This window comes from Nannobrachium achirus (assembly GCF_963921795.1).
Source record: "Nannobrachium achirus genome assembly, chromosome: 4".
In the NCBI taxonomy this organism is placed as follows: domain Eukaryota; kingdom Metazoa; phylum Chordata; class Actinopteri; order Myctophiformes; family Myctophidae; genus Nannobrachium; species Nannobrachium achirus.
The window spans coordinates 34,400,329-34,423,466 of NC_137813.1; the positions used below are offsets into that span (position 1 = coordinate 34,400,329).

General features: G+C 40.7%; 1 protein-coding gene across 1 annotated transcript; it reads left to right on the plus strand.

Moving 5' to 3' along the window:
- Nucleotides 1-1,893: 1,893 nt before the first annotated feature.
- triobpb (TRIO and F-actin binding protein b) lies at nucleotides 1,894-22,346 on the plus strand. Its single transcript, XM_080724016.1, has 13 exons — nucleotides 1,894-2,258; nucleotides 5,290-5,346; nucleotides 6,367-6,435; nucleotides 6,690-6,779; nucleotides 7,118-7,227; nucleotides 8,200-8,650; nucleotides 9,282-9,540; nucleotides 13,521-13,632; nucleotides 16,189-16,348; nucleotides 17,220-17,333; nucleotides 18,426-18,512; nucleotides 20,804-21,000; nucleotides 21,302-22,346. The coding sequence occupies exons 1-12, from the start codon at nucleotides 2,253-2,255 to the stop codon at nucleotides 20,963-20,965; spliced, it is 1,677 nt and encodes a 558-aa protein (XP_080580142.1). The 5' UTR covers nucleotides 1,894-2,252; the 3' UTR covers nucleotides 20,966-21,000; nucleotides 21,302-22,346.
- Nucleotides 22,347-23,138: the final 792 nt, after the last annotated feature.

Here is a 23,138-nt window from a genome sequence, read left to right on the forward strand (position 1 = left end):
GCTTTTATCATGGCAACAGCTAATGGGGATTCTAACAAACAATAAACATAATCTCTCAATGTGTTGTTTCAGCCACTCAGTGACCAAGCAGCCATCCATCCGAGAGCCAGACAGAGATCATGCAGGGTGGCATCATGGAGGCAGTGGCCGTCTGTCAAGAGCTCACTCCTCCACCTCTTTACACATGCAGGTAGACTGGATAATACAGTTATTATATAATGGAATAAAGCATTAAGAAGTATGGTGTAATAAAGTAGTAAACCTTGTAAAACACATGAGAAAAAAAAGTCATAGTGTGAACTGAGATTTTAACCCATGCCATTACTAGCAGTTATACTCCCTAGAGCTCCCTCCCTGACATTATTCCAACATAGTGCATTCCGGGGCAACTAAAGCATGTACTTTGTGGTTGCCATCTCCCACCTTTATGTAAATTTGTAACAGCATCTCTCATGTGCCAGATAAAAAACAACCCTTTGTTGCTGTGAAACTCAGAGAGCTCCTCCTACTGCGTTATGTTTATTTAGTCAAACGCTGAATATAATACTTTACAAAATGAGAACTGTTCCTTTCTAGAGATCCAGCAGTCCTATAGAGGAGGACGGATCTTGGACAGATCATCATCAGGGATCAGATCAAATGCAGGTATGTTGTACAGCTATCCCTCTATGAGTATATCACCTGGTAATAGTCATCGTGAAATTATGACAAACTATTCATTGCTATTACTAGTTACTAGGCCTACTTTTATCGTGACATGTAGCCTGTAGTCAACATGTTTTTCTGTATTATTGTTTATTATGCTACTCTTACATTGTATAATGACAACACAATCTAGTATTACATTTTTTATTTACATAGCCTACCTTTCAAACAGCTGTATCCAAAATAACCCCACGTATATTTGACTGTTTTGTCAACTGGTTGTTCTATGTGTCTGTCTATATATTTCACCTACACCCTAAGGGCATTTCGTAAGACTGAGCTTTGTCAAACTGTGGTCTGCCAGGGCATGTGTTGAAATTCTTTAACAGCAACTGACAGAGGATTTTTGGGGTGGGGGGGAATCTTGTTTGCCAGTTCGTCTATCAGGAAAAATAGAAAACATTGATATAGGTCTACATTTGTCATTTTTGTTATGGCCCCACAACCATTTCACTGTGCAGTGATGTAAAGTAACTAAGTACATTTATTTAGGTACTTCAGTAACATTTATTTGTTCACTTCAGTAACATGTATTTGTACTTTACTTGAGTATTTCCAATTTCCAGTACTTTTACTTCTACTCCACTACATCCCAGATTCAAATATTGTAGACTACTTTTTACTACACTTTACTATATTTATTTGAAAACTTTAGTTACTACTTACTATTTACTTAGTAGAGTTTGATTATTATTACAAAACATACACCACTTCAACCCTATATGCATTTTGGCTATGGCTATTTGTAAATAGCAGATCTACAAGCTCATTATGCGTGGCAATGACAAAGTGTGAACTTGTAGATCTGCTGTTTTCAAAAATATTTCTATACATTTGAAAACTTGAAATGGGATATTCTGCATTATGAGTAGACCTACTTTTTGCACGTACAATTTGATGCCAATACTTTTGTACTTTTATTCAAGTCCATTTTGAATTCTGGGGCTTTTACTTGTAACACAGAGTCTACCTATATTTCTATATTCCAGTATTGATACTTTTACGTAGGTAAAACATTTTAGTACTTTTTCCCGACCACTGACTGTGGACGCCTTTAGCGATACAACATGAATATTACAACATGCAAATAATATTGTGTCAGAGATGAGTTGATTGGTTCGGTGGGATTGTTTTCTCAAACCATCTTCACGGAACCGCCCAGGAAGTGGCAACCAGGGCGAAGGAGAGAGAGAGGAGTGCTCCTCTGCTGCAAGCACGATTGCTCACTATTTGTCAGAAAAGTTGAGAAATTTGGGGGTTTCTGCCAGCGTTTTGTATGTCAAGGGTTCAGTCTTGGGGATGTATTTCATGCTCGGGACTTGAATAGGGAATTCGTTTTGAAAGTCTGCCTGCGGTTCACCGACTAAAATGGGAAGAAATGGCGGGGTTTGTTGTAATTTCGCATAGCCTCCAGCGAGAAACGCAGGTTTTCGCCCGGACGGATTAACGTTAGATAGAAAGTTAGCGACAAGGCCTCGCCATTGTGTCAGATAAATTGTACTTTTTTTTCTCTCCCCCTTCTGCTTTGCCTTCTGGATTTTGTTACCATGACGGTAAGTTGTACCTTGAAGGTAGTTTGTGTGGGTGGCAATTTATGAATCTGTCTGACACTGGAAACTTAGCTTTTTCATAGTTATCTTATCTCTCAAATTAAGTCTGTTCAAATAGTCTGTACATTTATCAGTATGGTTACTGATTTTAGGATATTAAAAATATATATATTTAAAAAAGGATAGCCGTAAGCAGGAGCGTTTAAACTGACAACGATTCGGGTCGATTTTTGTTTTGATATGAGGGTGTGCCTGTGTAAGTGGACTGAATTGCATGTAACTTAACTCCGTGAAACACTTCTTTTGTGAAATGCCTTCTTTCTGCCCATGGCCAATGTCTCCAAATGTCTATTGCTGTAACGAATCCGAAGAGGACATGCTTATTTCCAGGGGTGTTGGTAGTTTCATTGTTTACTCAGTTTTGTTTACAGTAGAAGGAAGTGTCATTACCCTGTACGTGTCAGTTTGAGAGCCAGCATTGTCTTCCATAATGTTCATGCACATGCATCCACACAGCCAAGATCAGACGTGTGTTTTCTGTGACACAACCTAGATACTGCACTATATTAAACCAGTGTAAATGTACAACTGACACACTGGTGGAAATATGTTTTAAAAAGTGGGCATTCTCATAGTTGACAGTTAATCTATATGACAAAAAAATAGAAGCAATTTAAAAAACTGTCCATTCTAGTACACATTAGTTACTGGGGTGAGGGTTGGCCCCCTGCTCTTCTTGAGGGGTTGAGGACAGACCAGGAAATGGTGGATGATGTCCACACAGTGGCTCCTGGTCAGCTGCCTCTCTGACTGTGCTCTTTGCCCCCTTTCTACATGGTCATTGATCATGAAGCACATGACAAGGAAAAGTAGCGCTGAGGTACGATTGCCCAAAGGGCGTGTAGCCCTTTTCAGGAGCATTCACCCCTGTGAATGCTCCTGACCATGCTCACGGGCACTACTTAGTGACTGCATCTAGTAGGACCTGCAGCACAGATAAGCTTTATAGGAATAGGGGGAGTGGGACTATATCACTTTGCCACTAAGCCATGGGGTCTTCAACGTTTTCAGGCTAAGGACCCCTTAGTTGATAGATGAAGTAGGGACACCCCGACTACCTGTTCATAGATTCCTTATAGTTTTCATTGTTTGACAGGATAATTATCAGTGTATGTTTTCAAATATTTAACCACTTGAACCATCAATGCTTGATAAACTTGACCTTTCACTCTGTACTTGGTCTGCTTTTTCCCCCAATACACCAAATCTATATTGTCTAAATCTAAATAGAAGATCTACAAGCTCACAACGCCTTGCACGCTTGCCTTGTAGATCTTCTATTTTTGGCTAAATGTCTCAGAATATGTACACTAGCGTTCAAGTGGTTAATATAAACTCTTGAGGGGTGAGGACCCCCTGTTGTAGACCCTTGCACTAATCAGTTTGGGTCTGGCTGTGACAGATATACCCACAGCCACACATAACAACTCTGATGGTTACTTTTTCATTTTATAGCCTAACAACTTAATTTTTAAGAACAGACTGGAGGATGAAAAAGCATATTCAGCCTAATTAATCTTGATTGTGTACTTACTACTTACTTAGACTTATTTAAAACCCCACATTGAGGCTGTATTGTTGTCAGCTTCTCAAACATGTCACTATCACTAATGATCCATACATGATCCAACTCTTTCCTTGTGATTACCATAATTGGGTTTTTGTGTGACTGCATGGCTTGCATGTATGTTATATGTCTGTGCACATGCCTGTGTGCATACATGCACACCCAGTAGATCAAACAAAAAAGCTAATATGTATGTTTTCACAAAGTATTAATACTGTTAGAACAACACGGTATTACAGTGTTGTTAAAGGGCACATAGTTCTGTCCTGTTAGACCGTGCATGCTACATGTCGCACAACACTTCACCAAAGGATTTATTAGGTTTACCATATACACTTAAGTCCTTGGTGACTGGAGTGTGCCATACTTGGATACATTTTCCCCATTCCACAGTTTATTAGTCTTCAGGCCATGCATGTGTTTGTTTGAGCAACAAAGACCAAACGGTATGGTTAAGCTATGGACAGAGAACTCTGGAGTTACTGTGGCTTAAACTAAGAACATACTGTGATGCCAGGAAGAGGGAGAGAGCGCAGCCGCAGACAGAGAGAATAATGAAGTTGGAAAACAGAAGAACAAGCAACGGCATAGAGAAAGTAAAAAAGAATAATTTGAGAAATGAGATGCAAATAAGCAGAGTGTGGGGCAAGAAATAGGAGTTAAAAATGTGATTAGTGTTACAGTCAAGGGAGCGAACCGATGAATTTACAGTGGAAAATGTTGCCTAATCTTAATCCCGGCACATCACATCACGCAGTACCCAAAGCACACGCATTTCCTCTTTCCATCACCCTGCCAGAACCCAAAGCAGGGTATTCCTGGAATTGATGGGAGATAGATTAGTTAAGACATGTCTGAGAGCAGTGCAGAGGAGGCACCCGTTTGGCACATACAGTACTCAAACTGTTCCACAGACTGATATAGTCTGGAGACATGAACAGAGCAGGTAGTGTTACTGTACTGGAGATACCCCCGGTCCTCCTCCTGCTGTAAATTTAATGAGTTGCCAATTTTTTCCTTCCGCTCCGTACGTGTGGAATGGACGCTTCATTCTGGATCACAATCTTGCCCACCTTTCATTGTGATGATGTCTCTCGCTCATCCTCAGCTTAGACATAGCTTTTTTTTCTTTCTATTTCTGACTTCAGACTGGCTTCCTTCCTGTTATCTCTAACACCTCTGATCTATCTTGCTCTGCACACTGCCATATTTCACATGCATCTAGCCTGTTGCAGTGCAGTAGAACAGCAGCCTCTGTCAGTGTTACATTGTTGATTGATTCTTGGACAAAATAGACATTTTATGATGTAAATGCTCTCCTTTGTCAAGGTTCTTTATTTTTAGTTATTTTTACAACACTTGCACAAAGGTGGGTGAACATGACACTGTGTTTCTTCTGCCCCACAGCCTGACCTCCTTAACTTCAAGAAGGGATGGATGTCAAAACTGGATGAAAGTGGAGAGGTAATGTCCTAAGCCAAGGCTTCGTACCATTTACCAGCAGCTCTCGATCTTGTCCAAAGTCGTTATATCACTATAGTCACTTTCCTCTTTCATTCTTCCATTCCTCTTGTCTCTCGATCCCTCTTTCCTAATGAGAAAGGTTGTGAGTAAGATGATAGCATCAGATCATCCATGTTATCACAGTAATAGCGTGGCAGTCGGAGGCACAGCAGGTGTCTCCTCTCTCGTCACGTGAGTCAACGTGTCATGCATGAGTGAATGAACGTCTTGCTCTGTGGCCCAATGACTGCAGCTTGAACTGTTCTAGTTACATTTTCAGTATGTATGTTTCATACTTGACAGTCAATTTAATTAAAACTTGAAAAGCAAACCTTTACCATAGGGTCAGTCATTTTATCACTAAACAAAAAGATATATATTAATAACCCAATCATTTATAACACTATGCTCCTCGTTGTTGTTTTTATTTGGGTTTGAGTGTACACATTTGGTTATGTAAAAGCAGCGTTGGTTGTGAACAGTTATGAGAATTCACCACATATGTACATTTGACATTGTTTGTGTTCTTTCATTGTGTCTGTTTATTTTATGTGTGTGTGTGTATGTATGTTTGTTTGTTTTTAGAAAATGGGGAAGCACTGCATAAGTATTTGATTTGAAACTGTATACCTTAACCTGTGCTTTACAATAAAAATATTTGAAACAAAAAGCAAACCTTTATGTTCATTTTATTTGCTGTTAAGTATCATTTTATGACAAAGGCGTTAGTGCGTGCACCTCCGATCTTACCCAAGTGCTGGAAAAACGAAGATGAATTGTCAAATATAATTAAGTCTGCAACGATGGTATCTCAGCTCCACTTGTTTTATTGCTGAGAACATCCGGCAGGATCTCAATGTTGACCAAGCAATAAAACAAGCAACGTATCATTTCATGGGCCAGTTTGTTTTTAATGAGCTTATTTCGTTTTGGATCATTGAAGTTCGGCACCACTTTCATGCTGTTCATTTCTGTCTTTAGTGGAAGAAGCACTGGTTTGTGTTGTCAGATGCTGGACTGAAGTACTACAGAGACTCTGGGGCAGAGGAGGTATAATCGCAGCCAAACATTTATTTTACAAGCACGTTTTACAGTTGTCTTAAAATAAAACCTATGTTTGATTCCTATGGGAAATTCGGAAATATGTTGATTAATTGTCTATTAAGTTGTAACCATTACACAGTTTTGTTTCTATATTTTAGCCTCTTATTTAGGCCACTGTTAATACAGTGGATATCCAGTAAGCGTTGCCGATGTCTTTGCGTAGTTTCATATGGATGGGTGTTAATGTTTATTCGGAACAGAAAGATGACCTAGATGGGGAGATTGACCTGAAATCCTGCGTGAAGGTGTCAGAGTTCGATGTGGAGAAGAACTATGGATTTCAGGTACAGGTGAGTATCTGGTTCACCGCGTCATTTTTTATGCAAAGTTCAGACGAAGCCCAATGATAAATTATTTTCTGTACATTTCATCATAATCATGTCGTCTTGTGTATGTCACCACGCCCTTCCTCGTCCCAGTTTTTTTTATCTCATCATCTTGACTCTTATGTCTTTCAGTACCACCTCAACCTTTCTCTCCATTGTCTTCTTACAAAACTGTCTCCAAAGCCATTTGCTTGCTACTTTGCCCCCCCCCCCCCCCCCCTTCGATCTTATCCTGTTCTATCACATCTCTGTCCCTCTCTCACCATCTCTCTTCTTAACCAGTTTTTCCACTCTTCCCTCAGACACGGGAGGCGGTGTTTACTCTGTCTGCCATGACGGCAGGGATCCGGCGGAATTGGATCGAGGTTCTGAGAAAGAGCGTCAGACCCATCAGCTCTCCAGACCTCACACAGTGAGTTACAGACATTTGGAGGATTGTTTGAATACAAGCAGTAATGTGATATTTCAAGGGTTTTTGCATCTCAAACTGATAAATCTCCAAAGGGACATTGTTGTTTCCCCCTATCTTTTTCCTGCCGTTTTGTGCTTCTTATAGCATTCTTGAAGATTGAGTCATTGTTTCCCCCGCCAAACGTTCTGTTTAAGTTCTGTTAAACTGTAAAACTGTACGTGCATTCAGATTTTATTTGACACGTATGAAATGGATGTATTTCGTCAATTGCAATAAGGCTATGGGTAATCCATTCCTAGTTCTCAGCTTCCCACACAGCTTGTAACTGACTGTTAACAATCACTATTACTATTTATCTATTACCCTATAGTAACACCTTTCTCCTGAGATCAGTGAATTCACAACAGACTCCTATGATGGCACACAAAGTACCAAGGTTGTAAACTCCCAATCACTCGACTTGCATTTAATTTGCGGAATAAGAGATGTCATTGAGACCAGTTTACAGTCTACCTACACTCACTATCTCTTTCAAGAAACACTCTTTGTTACTCTTGCATTGGAGCTTCCAGATCACCTCTGTTCTGTGCCTCTGCCCTGTCTAAATACAGCCAGATAAGAGGTTGTGTTATTCACATGTAGCGGCGCCTAGGCACTGCCCATGGAGCTTGGCCAATCAAAGATTACTCCAAGGCTCATTAATCACTGCCAATGTTAATATATGTTCCGCTTACATAATGACTCACCTACAGCTGAGCCTTAGTTATTCATAGAATCAGAATCACCTTTGCTGGGCAGTTAAGTTTAGCACGTCATTTTATTCTGTGGCTCTGATTTATTAGGGAACCTGGCTGATGTCTGAGGGACCAGTAGGGCGATATTGGAGGTGTTAAGATTATAGTATGAAAGCTCAAAGCTGGATAGACTGATGATTTCCAGCATTATCTGTTTGTCCTCTCCTTCCATCTCTAGACTGCCTGACAGCAGTAGTGACAAGGAGAACTCCCACACTCGCTCTCTGTCAGTGTCTCGTCGGCCACCGTCACGCCATGGTGACACGCGGTCAGCAGCGCCGACCTCTGCCCCTCCGACCACTCGCCGCTTTGACTACGTTGAGCTGTCCCCTGTACCTGTGCCATCCCACCCCCTCCCAACCAGTCAGAGAGAAGCAGGGGAGGGCCAGGGCCGTGAGCACAACCAATGGCAGGAGGAGAGGAACAAAGATGCTTTGACGAGCCAATGGGAGGCAGTGCTGTCCAGGAAGGGGTCTGGTTCAGGCTCAGACCCAAGGCTGCAAACGGAAGAAGATATCGAGAGGAAGTGGGCAGAGTTTGAGAGGATGCCATTAACCGAGATGAGGTCTTTGCCCTCTGTGGGGTCGCGATCCTCTAGCCAGTCAGCCAATGAGGCGCTGCAGAGGGAGGTAGTGCGTGGAGTTGATTTTCCAATTTGCAAAGTTCAGCAAACATGCAAATTAACCCTTCATCCTCCCAGATGAAGTGCATCCGTTTTCTGCCTGCTAACACCTTTGTTTGTGCATACCGTTAGCTCTTCAGCAATGTTTTCCAATCAAAGCAGTTAGTCATACCTGCTCCCCTCTGTAAAAAACAAGAACGATTTGACGCTGTAAGACACACATGCAGTCCATTGATGGTGGAAGCATTGCTGAAACTCCTGTTCTGTCATTGTTTAGTGTGCAGTGTTGTGTCTTGCTTCTTCGTCTCCTGTTGTAAAACATGTTGGCATTGGGAAACGTAAAGTGATTCATTGAGGTGAATACAGTCTTCGCTTGGTAAACATACACACTTATGAGCTAAGTGAGCCTAAATAATTGCGCCTATTGTTTGTTTATCCCTTATGATTGGGCCATCCGAAGCCCTACTGTTCCCACATGATTGGGCCATCTTCTGTTCTCATATAATGTCCTCGTCACTATGGAGTTTCTCGCTGCCAACACGAGTTGCTGCATGCCGTCATATTGACCCATAATAATGGATTCTACCACCCTCTCTCTCAGTTGGCTTTACCCTTCTCTCATTCTTTCCCTCTATCAGGTGGCGTCACTGAGGCAACAGGTGGAGCGATTGCAAGGTGGTGGAGGAGGAGGAGGAGGAGGGAGAGCGGGAGGAGGTGGTGGTGGTGTAGTAGGTGGTTGTGGTCCGGAGGCCTCCTGCGGCCGCAGCCTGGCAGCCATGGAGCGTGCCCACCGGCAGGCTCTGGAAGAACTGCAGAGGCAGCACCAGAGACAGACCAGGGAGCTGGAGACGGAAAAGGACAGGCTGCTGCTGGAGGAGAGCCAGGCCACTGCACAAGGTCAGACTGGGCTATATGTAATAGTCAGGATAGATATGGGATTGGACTGCATCTAATACACAGTGTCTGTTAGGACACGGTATAATGGACAGTAATATAGACATAATAGGACAGGGCATGTTGTATAGACAGGATAGAGTGAGGCTTTAATAATAGGCGGGATAGGACAAAGCTGTATGAAATAGATAGGACGGGATAGGTAAAGGAATACCAGAGGGCATTTAGAGTTGTATATAATAGAAGGGATTGCACAGGATGGGTTTGGACTTGATAAAACGTATAGGATGGCACAGGGCAGAATTCACATTGGTGTTGGATGTGGTACAGGCCAGATCTCTATGATTATTCAAAAGTCTGAAAGATTATCAGTTATGCCAAAATGAAGACCTAAAAAGTCTCAAATAAGAATTTTAGTAGTCTTAAATAGTTTGTTTTTCATAGAAAGTTGTTATGAATAGCTTAGATTATTGGCAAATTTGGCAGTTACTATGTGTTCACATTTTCTCTAAGGACTATAAAATTCATCCTATCCTTTTGGAAATCTTTTTAAGAGAAATGTCTTGATTAGAACATTTGTCACTGCCTGATATTTGCTTCTGCTTGTGTGTGCGTTTGTGCATTTTGCAGCGAAACGTAACTTGTAACATGTGACTCATTTAGTTTCATTGATTGATTGAAGATTTCATTAGAGGTTTGCATAGGAAAAGGTACAGGACAGTACAGTTCACAGATACACGGTCAACTAAAAGGATGAAAAGACACAAGAAAGCTTTTTGGCTTGTTTAAATTGGAGTATGCTTGATGGTGGTTTGAATTAGGGTTGTTCGATATGGCCAAAAAATAAAATCTCGATTATTTTCTCTGAAATCCCGATTTTCGATTTCGATTTCGATTTTTTGTTAAAAGAATAATACATTGTTTCAACTATTTTGTTTTCATTTAAAAAATGCAAGGAAATGATTTTTTTTTTCATTATTGTTTCATTTTTTGATTTTTTTTATATAGCCAAATAGCAAAATGCAATAAAACAATAAGGGTATTAATAATAATAACTTTAGTTGTGCAACAATCACATACAAGCGTCCTTAGTGTTTCATTATCAATAGTGAGTGACAAAACAACCAAAACAAGCCAGCTCTTGGAGGCTGGTGAGGCATTTTGGTAGGCATTTCGCCTACCAAAATGTAATTCCTGGCTACGCCCCTGCCCTGCACCACTCATGCACGGAGATGTTGACTGATTGTAAACGGAGGCGAAGCGCTTCGCTTCCCGACGCAAAATTAACACAGTGACAGGGACAGTAGGACTAGGAGTAGACTACAGTCAGTAGGTGGGTAACACAGAATTAATAAGCTTCTTTCAAACTACAACAAGTAAGTAAGTTTACCAGCTCAGCAGCGTTTTGTTCTGTTTGCTGCTTGAACCATCGCGAGTGAGCGGTGGTGAACTCTGCTCAGTCTGACGTGCGCTAAACGCGCATCAAAGAAATTACACATCAGATAGAAAGTAGTATTAATTTGGTGTCGGACCTTGTCGTCCTGCTTTAGGAGGACGGGGCTGTGTACTTTTTGCGCGTGCAAGGCTCCAATGAGTAAGAATTTCCCTAATTAAAGTGAAAATCGATTTTACGATTTCCATTTTTTTAAATCTTCCAAAGGAAAAAAACCGGGTTACGATTAAAAATCGATTAATCGAACAACCCTAGTTTGAATCAGGGAGATGTTCATGGTTAACTCTTTTAAAATTACTGTCACTTAAGGATTTTTATAGTCTGTTCCTTCCCTGCCATCAAAGTACCTTACCTTTGCGATTTTATAGAAAAATATCCATCCATTATTTCCCACTGCGATCTTGTTTAAAAGACGGGTGTATCTCTCATAGAGTTGCGAAAAATAAATCAGCCGAACGGGCATGGCATTACAAAGTCAGTCAGGCTCTGCTCGGGAATTGACAAACACTCTATGTTCTGTGTGTTCTATCTCCGCACTTGTCTCTAGATTTGAAGGTCCCATTGTTCTCAAGTAGTTTAAAGTTACTGCCCACAGTTCCGCAGACTGTAGGTTTGAATCCTCCATGGTGCATCCGGCTTTGCCAGGTGCTCAACGGTGGGAAGCCGGCAGGGGTGGGTGTTCTCTTTCACCGGCACTAGTGACTTCCACAGGTTGGTCAGGGAACTTGTTCACTCCGCATGTGTTACACGCTGCCGCTAAAACTCCTCCCTGTCAGGGGAAATGTGACTGGCGACTTCATACTGGAGGAGACTCGTGCTTGCCTTGTATACACCCTCCCACATGTCTGACTGCAGGGGTTAGCAGTGACAGGGACTACACATGATTGGCATATTGAGAACTGACATTAAGATTCCTACTACAGCATTTCTCACATACATTGCTGTATGTGAGATTTGTTCTCCGCACTTGACCGATCTTTTGGAACGGTAAGCTGCAGCTGTGCCACGTTCGGGAAATCAGTAGTGGTGATCTAACCCCCCAATCCAACCCTTGATGCTGAGTGCAAAGCAGGGAGGCATTGGGTCCCATTTTTACAGTCTTTGGTATGACTCGACCGGGGATCGATCCCCGACCTCACAAGGCCACTGAGCTGATTATGACGGAGAAAGAGGAAAAAGAAGAATAGTATGCAAGTGGACCTATATACTACTTGAAAAGGAGACATACTGGCAGTTATTTTCTGTTCCACCACAGGTTTCCTGACACCACTGTGGTTTTGCAGTGGTGCAGTAATTACGACAGCCCTAGATTCTGTTTTGGCAATTTAGTAAAATAGGTATTTTGACAGGCAGCATATTTGTCACTTTTGACCATATATAATTGATCACTGATTAACAAAATGAATTGTGATGGCTTCCCTCAAATTGACATTTGAGTGCCTCAACATATGTGTAATCACTTGTGGGATAGAACTGACAGGGATTTGGATTGTATCATGCATCCCAACGTTGGGATTGCTTACTTAACTAGATACAGACAGATATGGATTGGCGATGATGACATTTAGTGATGCCCTGCAGATACCCTGGGCTATAATAGTGATGTGAGTGACATGTTTGAGTATGGGGCTGATGTACCTTGACTCGCTGCAGGTGTGTGCTGGTATTGTTTATTTTTCATTGTTTAAAGTTTGTGTTGTAATACGTGTATCAGTGTGTTCATGTCGTGTTTTGTGTCTGTTTTGTCGATTGAGAGACTGTATTGCGTAATGTGTTGTGTGTCTCATGCTATGCTGCAAACTAAATATCCAATTTAAATAAAAATGAAGTCTTAAACATGTTATGAAAGGAGTATTACATTGTTATGTATAGGGAAATATAAATAAGACACCATATGCCCCAGTTAATAATGTCTCTATAAAAACTCTAAAATATATTAAAGTTCATTAGATCAGCTGTTTTAATGACATTTAGTGACAAGCATTTTATCAGAACCGTAACAAAGGTCAAATAGGGGCCACTGACCAATTTGATATCTTAACTCTAACTAAACAATACACTGTGGGGGAAAAGAAACTATGGGCATATGGATTATGCAACACCCTCCAATATGTTGGGCCCTATCTTGCGCTCTGCCATATTTAATGCCAAAATGTATGCCTAAAGCTTTTTGTAATTTTTACTATTTTGAAAACATTTTAAAAGAGTTTAAAATTGGCTATCTATATACATCGACATGTTGTGAGCTTGCAGATCTGCTATGTTAACTTTTTTTAAATGGTTTTCAAAATAGTAAAAATTACAAAAGAATTAGTGGTAAGGTGGTGTGTAAGATAGGGCCCTATGCATCCAAAGTAATGGGTGTAATGCTTGGTTAAAGTCAAGTGAGCTGTTTTAAAATGTATTTGATGACAAATACAAACAGGTTTTTACTCCCACATAAACCTGTTCAGTTTATGTGGGAGAGAGAGAAATTACACTACAAGGGATGTAACTCCATGTTCTGGGTGTGTGTTTGTATGCATGTTAGTGATGCAGGCTTTGAGGAAGGCCCACAAGGAGGACCTGGAGAGGGAGGTGGAGAAAGCCAAAAGGTTAAGTGGAGGGGTTGTGGACTCTCAGACCTTCCGTTCCCATCAACAGTAAGTAACTTCTGTACACTCTATTACTTACCTTAACTTAGTCCTCTTTGTCCCAACTCCCAAGCGGGACATAAGGCTTCAATGATCTGCCTCCACCAGGGCCTGTATTGTGCTGTATGCTGTGCCTTTGCCCTATTTAAGGTTCATATCCTTTTATCTCAGCTGTCACATTTTTACATCAAATTGTTTTGGGCCGGCTTCCTTTTCCCTGCTGGGGTCCATCTTAGTATAACCTGGGCCATGATGAACACATTCCCTAGCCAAAGCTAACTTGTTATAGCATCACAGAATGAATTATTAGAATGACGGTAAGGATGATTTTACTGTAGAATAAGTACATCATCTTAGTAGTAGATAACAACATCTCAAAAGCTTGAATCACAGAAACAGAAACTTGATACAAGTCAATTGTGTTCAAATCAAAATGACTAACACCACTACAGAGTAAAGGTGGTCTAGTCCACAGACAATCTAAATAGACAACCCCTTCTTATTTCTGTTCTTTCTGGTGAACAGCACTGGTTTTCAAAATAACAAAATTGTTTTTCGAAATAACAACATTGCACATACATTACAAGTTTTAGACAAAGATGGAGACTACACTACTGGATAATCATGATAGGAAGGAGACTTATGTAAACGTATGGGATGGAATATATTGTAATTACTAGATGTTATGGCAACTGGTAAATATTGCCAAAACAGTGTGGATAACACAATTTTGAAAGCCGGGTCAAAAAAGTATTACCATTACAGACTTTAGCCTCATAATATTATCAGGGTCATGGACTCAGTCTCTGAAAAGACCGACATGGGAGTAGCTGTCTCGTGCTTTTAAGTGGGTGCTAGTATGCCACAAAAAGGCTTTGTATGTTATGCTTTGAGTTGAGAAGCAGAATTCAGAGAATCCACAACAACCATCCAGGGTTCTTTGTGTTAGCCAAACCAGTAGCCGCAATGGCCAGTGGTTGTCGTTTGGCACTTTTGGAATGTAAAAGAAGAATTTGACCATGGATTAGTTTTCCTTTATTAGCTTCCTAAGTTATTGTACACGGTGCCGTCTCAGTGATAACTACTGGAGCCTGTATTATGCAGAAGAGATGTGCTACACTCTCTGTGCCAATGCTCTTCACATGTTCACTGTGGTTATTTTTGTGGTTAACGGGGTGAAAATAAAAGAACTTCTACCCACAGTAGGAAACAGTCGTTTTTATTTGAGAACTCAAACGGAAACATGCTATGCCCATGCAATACTTCTTTCTCTTTTACTAGTATGCAGTCATATAATGTGAAACTCTGCTTGTTTTAAAACTGCACAATTAGAAGAGTAGAGTAGTATTGCTGCAGGTCCTGTAGGAAGATTTTCATTGGTTGTGTGTGTCTGTGCATGTTGTTTAATCAAAGGTCTGTGCATGTTGTTTAAACAAAGGACATTCCTCATAAACCTTGTTTTGATATAATTTACACAACACATTTCATATGCTGGCTATATCAGCCCATATTTGCTATCTTGATTGTAAATATTGGACATTCCTACAGATTTCAAGTCTGCATTGATTTACTAGATGGAAAGTCGAGAGTCAAGCATTGTGGTCAAGCATTATGGTAGAGACTTGATCATCAGCTGGATTCAAACACATGAGATTAGAAGTATTTTCCATGCATCTTGCACCACTGCTATGACACCAAGACTAAAATACATTTTGTCCACATGGGACAACGTATTGGGTATTTATACTTGCAGATTAACGCGCAATCCATTCCTCAAACAACTTATTCCGATGAATCCTGTTTACAAACCTATTTGCTTATAATCAGGGGAAATCTTATAAAGTCCTGGAATCAATTCCTTACCAAAATATGTCTTCACCAATGTGTTTGTAAAGATGTCTAGTAACACTTCTCACAAAGACTGAAATTCAGTTTCCCTAGGAGAATCCTTTACAGCTGATGAAAGTTGTGGTCCCATTAAATTAACTATACAGGATAAAACACACCAAATATGCTTCAAGTAGCATGTGTGGGGTCAAACTAGGGTGTTTTCATGATTCTGAATCCATTGCAAGCATTTGTTTTGCACGAAAAACATTGCTTGGCGTATAGGCGGCTCCCACAAAACTGTGAAAAGTGATGACTCATCACTAAACCATATTTTTGTGGGGCTGTTTTTAGCCCAAAGAATGTTTTTTGTGCAAAACAAATGCTTGCAATAGATTCAGAATCATGAAAAACCCCTAGTTTGACCCCTCACATGCTACTTAAAGCATATTTATTTTGGTGTGTTTTATGCTGTATAGTTAATTTAATGGGACCCCAACTTTCATCAGCTATGAAGGATTCTCCTAGGGAAACTGAATTTCAGTCTTAGTGAGATGTGTTACTAGACACCTTTTTAAACACTTTGGTGAAGAAATCTTTTGGTAAGGATTTGACACTATTTCTAAAGATATCCCCTGACTATTAGCACAGACTATTAGCACAGCAGATGTGCAAAATGTGTCAACATCCCTGAGATAAGCTGCAGCAGTGTCCAGTCATGATGCATGTATTCCCCAGGGCAGAGACCCAGGCCCTGCAGAGAGAGCTGGCCGGCCTCTCAGAGCGATATTCTCAGAAGTGCCTTGAGCTGAACAGGGCTGAGCAGAACAATGCAGAGAGGGAGAGAGAGATCTGTCGAAAGGAGAGAGACATAGAACAGCTGAGGAAGGAGAACCAGGTGAGTTTTCTGTATATGAGTACAGGCGGGTGTCTCTGAATAAAAGGGGTAACTATTGTTCACCCTAAGCCAGTGTTTCTCAACCTTTTCAGGCCGTGACCCCCAAAATAATCATATTTGAACTGGGGACCCCCCACCACGACAAGCACTAAGAGTTGAGGCATTACATTTTGTATACGCCTCGCGTTGCGAGGCGTTGTGAGCATGTAGATCGGCTATTTTCACAATAGGGAGAAGCGTTTTCAGTGCTTACCCTAAATCATTACCGATAAGTATGAGCAGCATCCCAGAAAGAAAATTGCTTATGCTAGATATCATCCTGTTTGACTCATTTCAACTACATGCATTTAATGTAGGGGTTTGGGAGTTGTTTGTTTCTGATAGCTAAATCAGGCTACCATAAATCTTTCAACTGGAAAGGTGCGCTCCTCAGATCTCCGGCTGGCCAGGTTTAGAAGTTAATTGCAGCCAATCGGAATGTATTATGAAAGATCTTATTGATACATTTTGATCACATGACTCCAGATAAGATATAATGTGTAGGAATAGTAGCAAAACCTTTTTTTAAGAAAATGCTAAATTAGGGGGAAGGTATAGCACAATAACAGGTTGATTCATGTTTTGGCCTATAACTCTTGATCAAGTTGAACATTTTCCCCTGGATTCATTGCATCAAGATTTTGCGTCACTACATTGGTCATGTGATGCGACCCAGGAGATCTATGACAAAGGTCTTTGATGAATGGCAAATGATTGCCAAGGAAGGACATTATAGGTCTATGGAAAGCAGCTGTGTTTTATAGTACTTTGTATAATTTATTGCCAAAACAATAGATATTAATAATCGCAATTACATTTTCCCCTCCCTCAGGACCTACAGAGCCGCTTAAAGGAGGAGATCAGGCGCATGCGTGCTGTCATCTCAGGTCAAGGGTCAGAGGGAGTCTCCAATGATAACAGAGACAGGACGTCCTGTGAACTAGAGGTAGGTCACAGGAGGGGGGGGGGGGGGGGGTTGATCTAACAACATTCTCCCACCAGAAATATAACTACAACTTTAGTCTTGAACTGAGCCATATGGAATCATTTTTAACAGATAGTGCCTTAGTGCGCCCTCTAGTGGGCAACCCCTTTCGTTAAGATATGTGCTTTCTGGATAGCCTTTTAATGAGTGTCCATTAATCATGAGCAATGGTTGTCATGGCTTACAAAAGGCCACCTGGGTAGACCAGTGCCTGAAACATAACAAGCAAGCCTGTCTTCTCTCATACAGTTGGAATTCATGCAGCAAACTTACAAAAATAAAAACATGTCATCCTGCCCGCCCGGGTGTTAAGAAGACATGTGTTGCTACAGTTAGTACATGTAGCAACCCACTAATTTCTTACCGTTGCCATTTTCATACCTTTCAAATGAACCAGATTGGATCTAAGTGTCGCTTCATGCATTGTTCTAGTAAATGAACAAAGGGAATGTCATAAATCCAACGTACTGCTTGCTAAACTGCATTTGGCTTGAGAACATCCAGGGGCTGTAAAGTGGCTACATTCCCAAGTTATGTGTGCACTGAAAGCCTCCTGTAAATTCCTCCTGAAACCTAGGATGGGCTGTGGATATATTTAAAGAAATGCATCACCCTCTGCACTTCACATCTTGGGTGGGTTAAAGGTTAATTTTGTCCAGTCGCCTTGGTGACTGTATGTTAATTACAGTATTTTCTGGACTATAAGGCGCACCTGACTATAAGGCGCACTGTCAATGAATGGTCTATTTTCAAACTGTTTTCATATATAAGGCGCACCTGACTATAAGGCGCACATAATAGACGCTACCGTTGCGTTATGCATCCAACAGATGGAGCTGTGCTAAAGGGAATGTCAATGTCAATGAATGATCCATATATAAGGCGCACTGGACTATAAGGCGCACTGTAGTTTTTTGAGAAAATTAAAGGCTTTTAAGTGCGCCTTATAGTCCAGAAAATACGGTATATAGATTTGGGTTAATTATATGGATGCTTAAATAGGTGTTGTGTTTGCCTTTGGCAGTATGATGAACACTCTGTTGCTCTTTCCAGGTTCTTCTCAGAGTTAAAGAAAATGAAGTGGAGTACTTACACAAGGAGATCACCTGTCTGCGGAATGAGCTGCAGTTCCTCAATACGGTAAATGTGTGTGTGTGTGTGTGTGTGTGTGTGTGTGTGTGTGTGTGTGTGTGTGTGTGTGTGTGTGTGTGTGTGTGTGTGTGTGTGTGTGTGTGTGTGTGTGTGTGTGTGTGTGTGTGTGTGTGTGTGTGTGTGTGTGTGTGTGTGTGTGTGTGTGTGTGTGTGTGTGTGTGTGTGTGTGTGTGTGCGTGCGTGCGTGCGTGCGTGCGTGCGTGCGTGCGTGCGTGCGTGCGTGCGTGCGTGCGTGCGTGCGTGCGTGCGTGCGTGCGTGCGTGCGTGCGTGCGTGCGTGCTGCTTATTTTTGATATTTTCTGTTCTTTTCGTGGCTAAAAAAAAAAACAGTTTGTGTTCCATGCACCCACATCATCAGAACAAATAACCTGGTATCTTAACTAAAAACCTTAAATCTAAACGTACTTATCTTACGTCTATCTGAAAATACAGTTCCAAAAAATAAATGTACTTAAAATGAGCAAAACCTTGAAGGTCTCCAACTCTTAAACAGTTTGAAATATCAAAGATGTGTTTTTTGCTATTTGCTATTTAAACTGTTCTATACAGTTTTTTTAGCGCACTATGTCGCGCAATGCTTGGCCAATCAAATCTGGATGTCACGGTTTTGACACTAAGCAGTTAGGTTTGTTAAACCCAGGGCAGCCACCGTCCACCCATAAGCCAATTTTAATATACAGTATAAGATAAGATGTAAGGAGCCTAATGCATTGCTGGTTTTATAGAAATATTACATTTAAATGTATGAGCCTGTGGAATAGGACTAAAGCCTTCAAATATCAAATATTAGCAATACACAAATGAGATATTTGTGAGCCTCATTACCACAAGCATGACTGGCATGATGAAGTGCTCTTGATAGACCGGCACTTTTGCTGGGAGTATCTTTTGGAAGAGGTGGTGACTGAGGTGGGGGGAAATAGGAATCTGTGTAGATCCTGGAGAAATAGCAAGTTGATGGACCCTCTTGGCTGATTGAATGATCCACTGTAGTCTGCACCTGTCTATGTCAGTGGAGGAAGCAACCCAGATGGTGCACTGAGGATGATGGCCATGTAGAAATTAACCATCATTTCCTGGAGCAGGATGCATTTCTTTAACTGCCACAGAAAGAACATCCTCTGCTGTGCCCTCCTGGTGATGGAGGTGATGTTCTCCTCCTACTTGAGATTCTGTGAGCTTATTGTACAGAAGAACTTGCAGACCCCAGTGTTAACCGGAAGGTAACACAGAACAAGCAAGGTTGCTGATGTTGGGCCTTCCTGAAGTCCACCGAGCTACAAGTTGTCAACCTACTATCTGTAAGCAAACAGATTCCAATTGGAGATTACACCAATGAGGTCTGTGTACTTACACGAGTTTACATGAGCAATACAAATTGTCAGTGATCCAAAATCCCTTAAAATTAAAAGAGCAAAGGATTATTTCTGGACTTGGCGTGTCAAACTCATATTAGGTAATGGTCCGGATTGGTCAAAATGCAACTTGTGGGCCGCATCTGTGTGGTAATATTCTGTCACATAACATGAAACATAATGATCTGTAGCATTCTTAGGCTACTGATTTCAGGTATAGGACTAAATGGAAAGGGTATATATTACATACATTATCTGGTTTGTACAGATGCCTTTGCTTTATTTGCGTTCCTACTCACCAGTGGAAGTACTTAATTATAAAGACTGTAATAGTTGCAAAAGTTAGTTGACTAATCTCCTGCAATATACCAGAATGCTGCCTCGTCTTTAGTGCAACGCTGGCTCTCATGACGTGCTTAAACAGAGCATGGTGGTTACCTGCTGCCTCCATTGTTTAATGTTTGGCAGCTTTGCTAGCTTTATAGCGGAAAGAGAGAGTGGCTGCCAGTGTGTGAAACTTTATGTGAATATTTGTTTGCAAAATATTGTATTTATTTTTTCCTTTATCCCAAATCACCCTTGTTCTAGACTCAATATTATGCACCTACTGTATGTTCGACAATAATAAAAGGGGATACCAATTTCTACACCCACAGTAGCCTCTGTAGTGCATGCAACACAGCCACAAGATTGTATTGTTGAGTAGTGATAAATGAATGGCATTTGATGGGTTGATAGTATTCTTTGAATGTTGTATGAATGATTATTCCTGCTATAAACTTCAAGTCTGTCTTCATTATTCCTTCTCTAACTGCACAGCTGTCTTAGGCAAAGTTAAACTCTATGAGGATTCTGTGGCATTTGTATAACCTTTTCGCCTGTCCTCATAACAAGCCAATTCCACAAAATATTCCCTCACTGCAGGAGAAGCGTTTGGCCTGTGATCGGTATAAGGAGATGCACGAGGAGCTCAGTGGGATGAAGGGCCGAAGCGAGAGGGAGATCCAGAATCTGAAGGAGAATCTGAGGCTGGCCATGGCTGCGTTGCAGGAGGGACAGATGCTGGGCAACAGCCTGGACCACTGACACTCAGCCAATGGGACTAATGGACACACAGACAGGTATGGACAGGCTTAGCTGGATTTATTGATGTACCCTGCCCTAAGCTTTTTCTTATTTAATTATTATATGTAAAGCTGCCATGGATCCCTAACAAATGTATTACCAAAACAAGTCATGGTACAATAAAGCACTGGAGGCAGGATACCATTGAATAATAAACTTTATTACAAACAGTTGATGCTGGGCAACAAGGCTTCGTCTCATATCAATATGACAATGAATTTGTATTTTATCCATTCTGTATGGTACAGTAGTATTCAGTGTTACCTATTCATTTTATTACATATTTTTATTTTCCAGTTGTGTCTGCACTATGGTGACTGAAGCAAAAGAAGATACAGTAAAGCAGAAGAGAACTTTGGTGGACTTGTATTACTGGACAATGCTGGTTATTCGGGGACCATGCTAGTGCCTTAGCTTTGCCAATCAGCACCATAGACTATCAGCTGATAGGTTAAATTACTGTACACTGGGTCGCGCATGATATATGAATCTGCACTTTTTATTTTATTTTTTATCTGGTGTGAGTGTGAGAGAGATTGTGTGGGTGATTGAACATTTTGGTCTGAAAACTGGAATATTTGAACGACAAATTTTGTATTATCACGTCTTGCGGATAAACACAGGACATGAGTTTTGACTGTCTGCACCATTTTCTTTGTTTTTATTCTTTAGTTTGTAGAAACTGTTAATGTTTGCTTCTGTGTCTGCTACCTGAGTGAGACGGACAGAATGAATGCAAAAGCAGAACTACCGTCAACTTTTCAAATTTTGTACAGCTTTGTCTCATGTTTACCATATAAAATGGCCTCACAATTTTATTTTATTTTTCCAGAAATGGGAGCATATTTCAATTGCTGTAATTATTATTATAATTTTTTTTATCCTGAAACATTTGTGGTGTCTTTTTTTGGACATTAATTATTACTGTATTGAGACTTTTATTTGGGATTAATTCAGGAAGAGACTGTGAAAGATTCTGATTCCTGGAGAGCCAAATTGGAACAGTATATCCATTATCCATGACTATGTAAAACACGTTTGGGATTGTCTTTTGGTGGAGAAGCTCCTAAATGTTGTTCATGAATGTTTGTCTTACATCTGAGATTTTGGTTTATTTTAACCGTGACCGAGAAAAGTAGATCTTAACTGAGATCAAATCCCCAGTCTCCAACTCCTAACATTATTTGGCAATTGTGTGCCACTATCACATCAAATGTCAAGTATTGCGTCAATGAGCCAATGTTTTTATATTGTGTATTGTGATTAACATGATAAACTTAGCTACCTGTCTTTTGACAATGTTTTCATATTTAATGTATTGTAGAGCATTGACAAATTTGTAAATTATCCACATTTTGCAATCAATAAAATACAGGTTATTAGATGAACGTGTGAATGTTTTTTTTTACCCATGATGCACCTACATAAGTTTAAAGTTGCACAATAATAGGCCTACATGTATAATGGCTTCGATGACTCACAAGTCACAACTAGTGAAATGTTACTTTACTGAACTACATGAACCAGACCCAGTGCATATTCTTCTGACTGGGGCAAACATCCAGTGAAAATATTAGATGTTTGGCAAAGATTTGTTAATATATAAGAATATTACATTCTAAGGTTTTAAGTTCAAGTGGTTTAAACCTAAAATAACCAGTAAGACTCCCTAATCGGGAGATAAGCGACCAACGGTCGCTTATCTCCACAAATAGGGCAACATATTTGTGTTTCCAAAATCTTCCTGATCCATGTTGATGACATGAGTGTAGACATACTGTGTAGTGATTTTCGTGATTTTAGGGCGAAATCTGTAGGAGCATTTTCAAAAAATATGTTTTTAAAAATCGGCCTGAAGGTGGCGCTATATGGGACAGATTCATGTTGATGGGATGAGTGTAGACATACTGTGTAGCGATTTGCGTGATTTTAGGGCAAAAATTGTAGGAGCAGTGGCCAAAAAATGTGTTTTTAAAAATCGGCCTGAAGGTGGTGCTATATGGGACAGATCCAAGTTGATGAAATGAGTGTAGACATACTGTGTACCGACTTGCGTGATTTTAGGGCAAAAATTGAGACGGGTCCGATTGCAGTACTCAGTAGGAGGCGGGCATTGGAGGAGGCGGGCATTGGA

Bases quoted from the DNA above. Each gene is read 5' to 3' on its own strand.
- triobpb (XM_080724016.1), top strand. The intron at 6,780-7,117 runs GTGAGTATCTGG...CTCTTCCCTCAG, and splicing joins ACTATGGATTTCAGGTACAG to ACACGGGAGGCGGTGTTTAC. The intron at 9,541-13,520 runs GTCAGACTGGGC...TATGCATGTTAG, and splicing joins GAGCCAGGCCACTGCACAAG to TGATGCAGGCTTTGAGGAAG.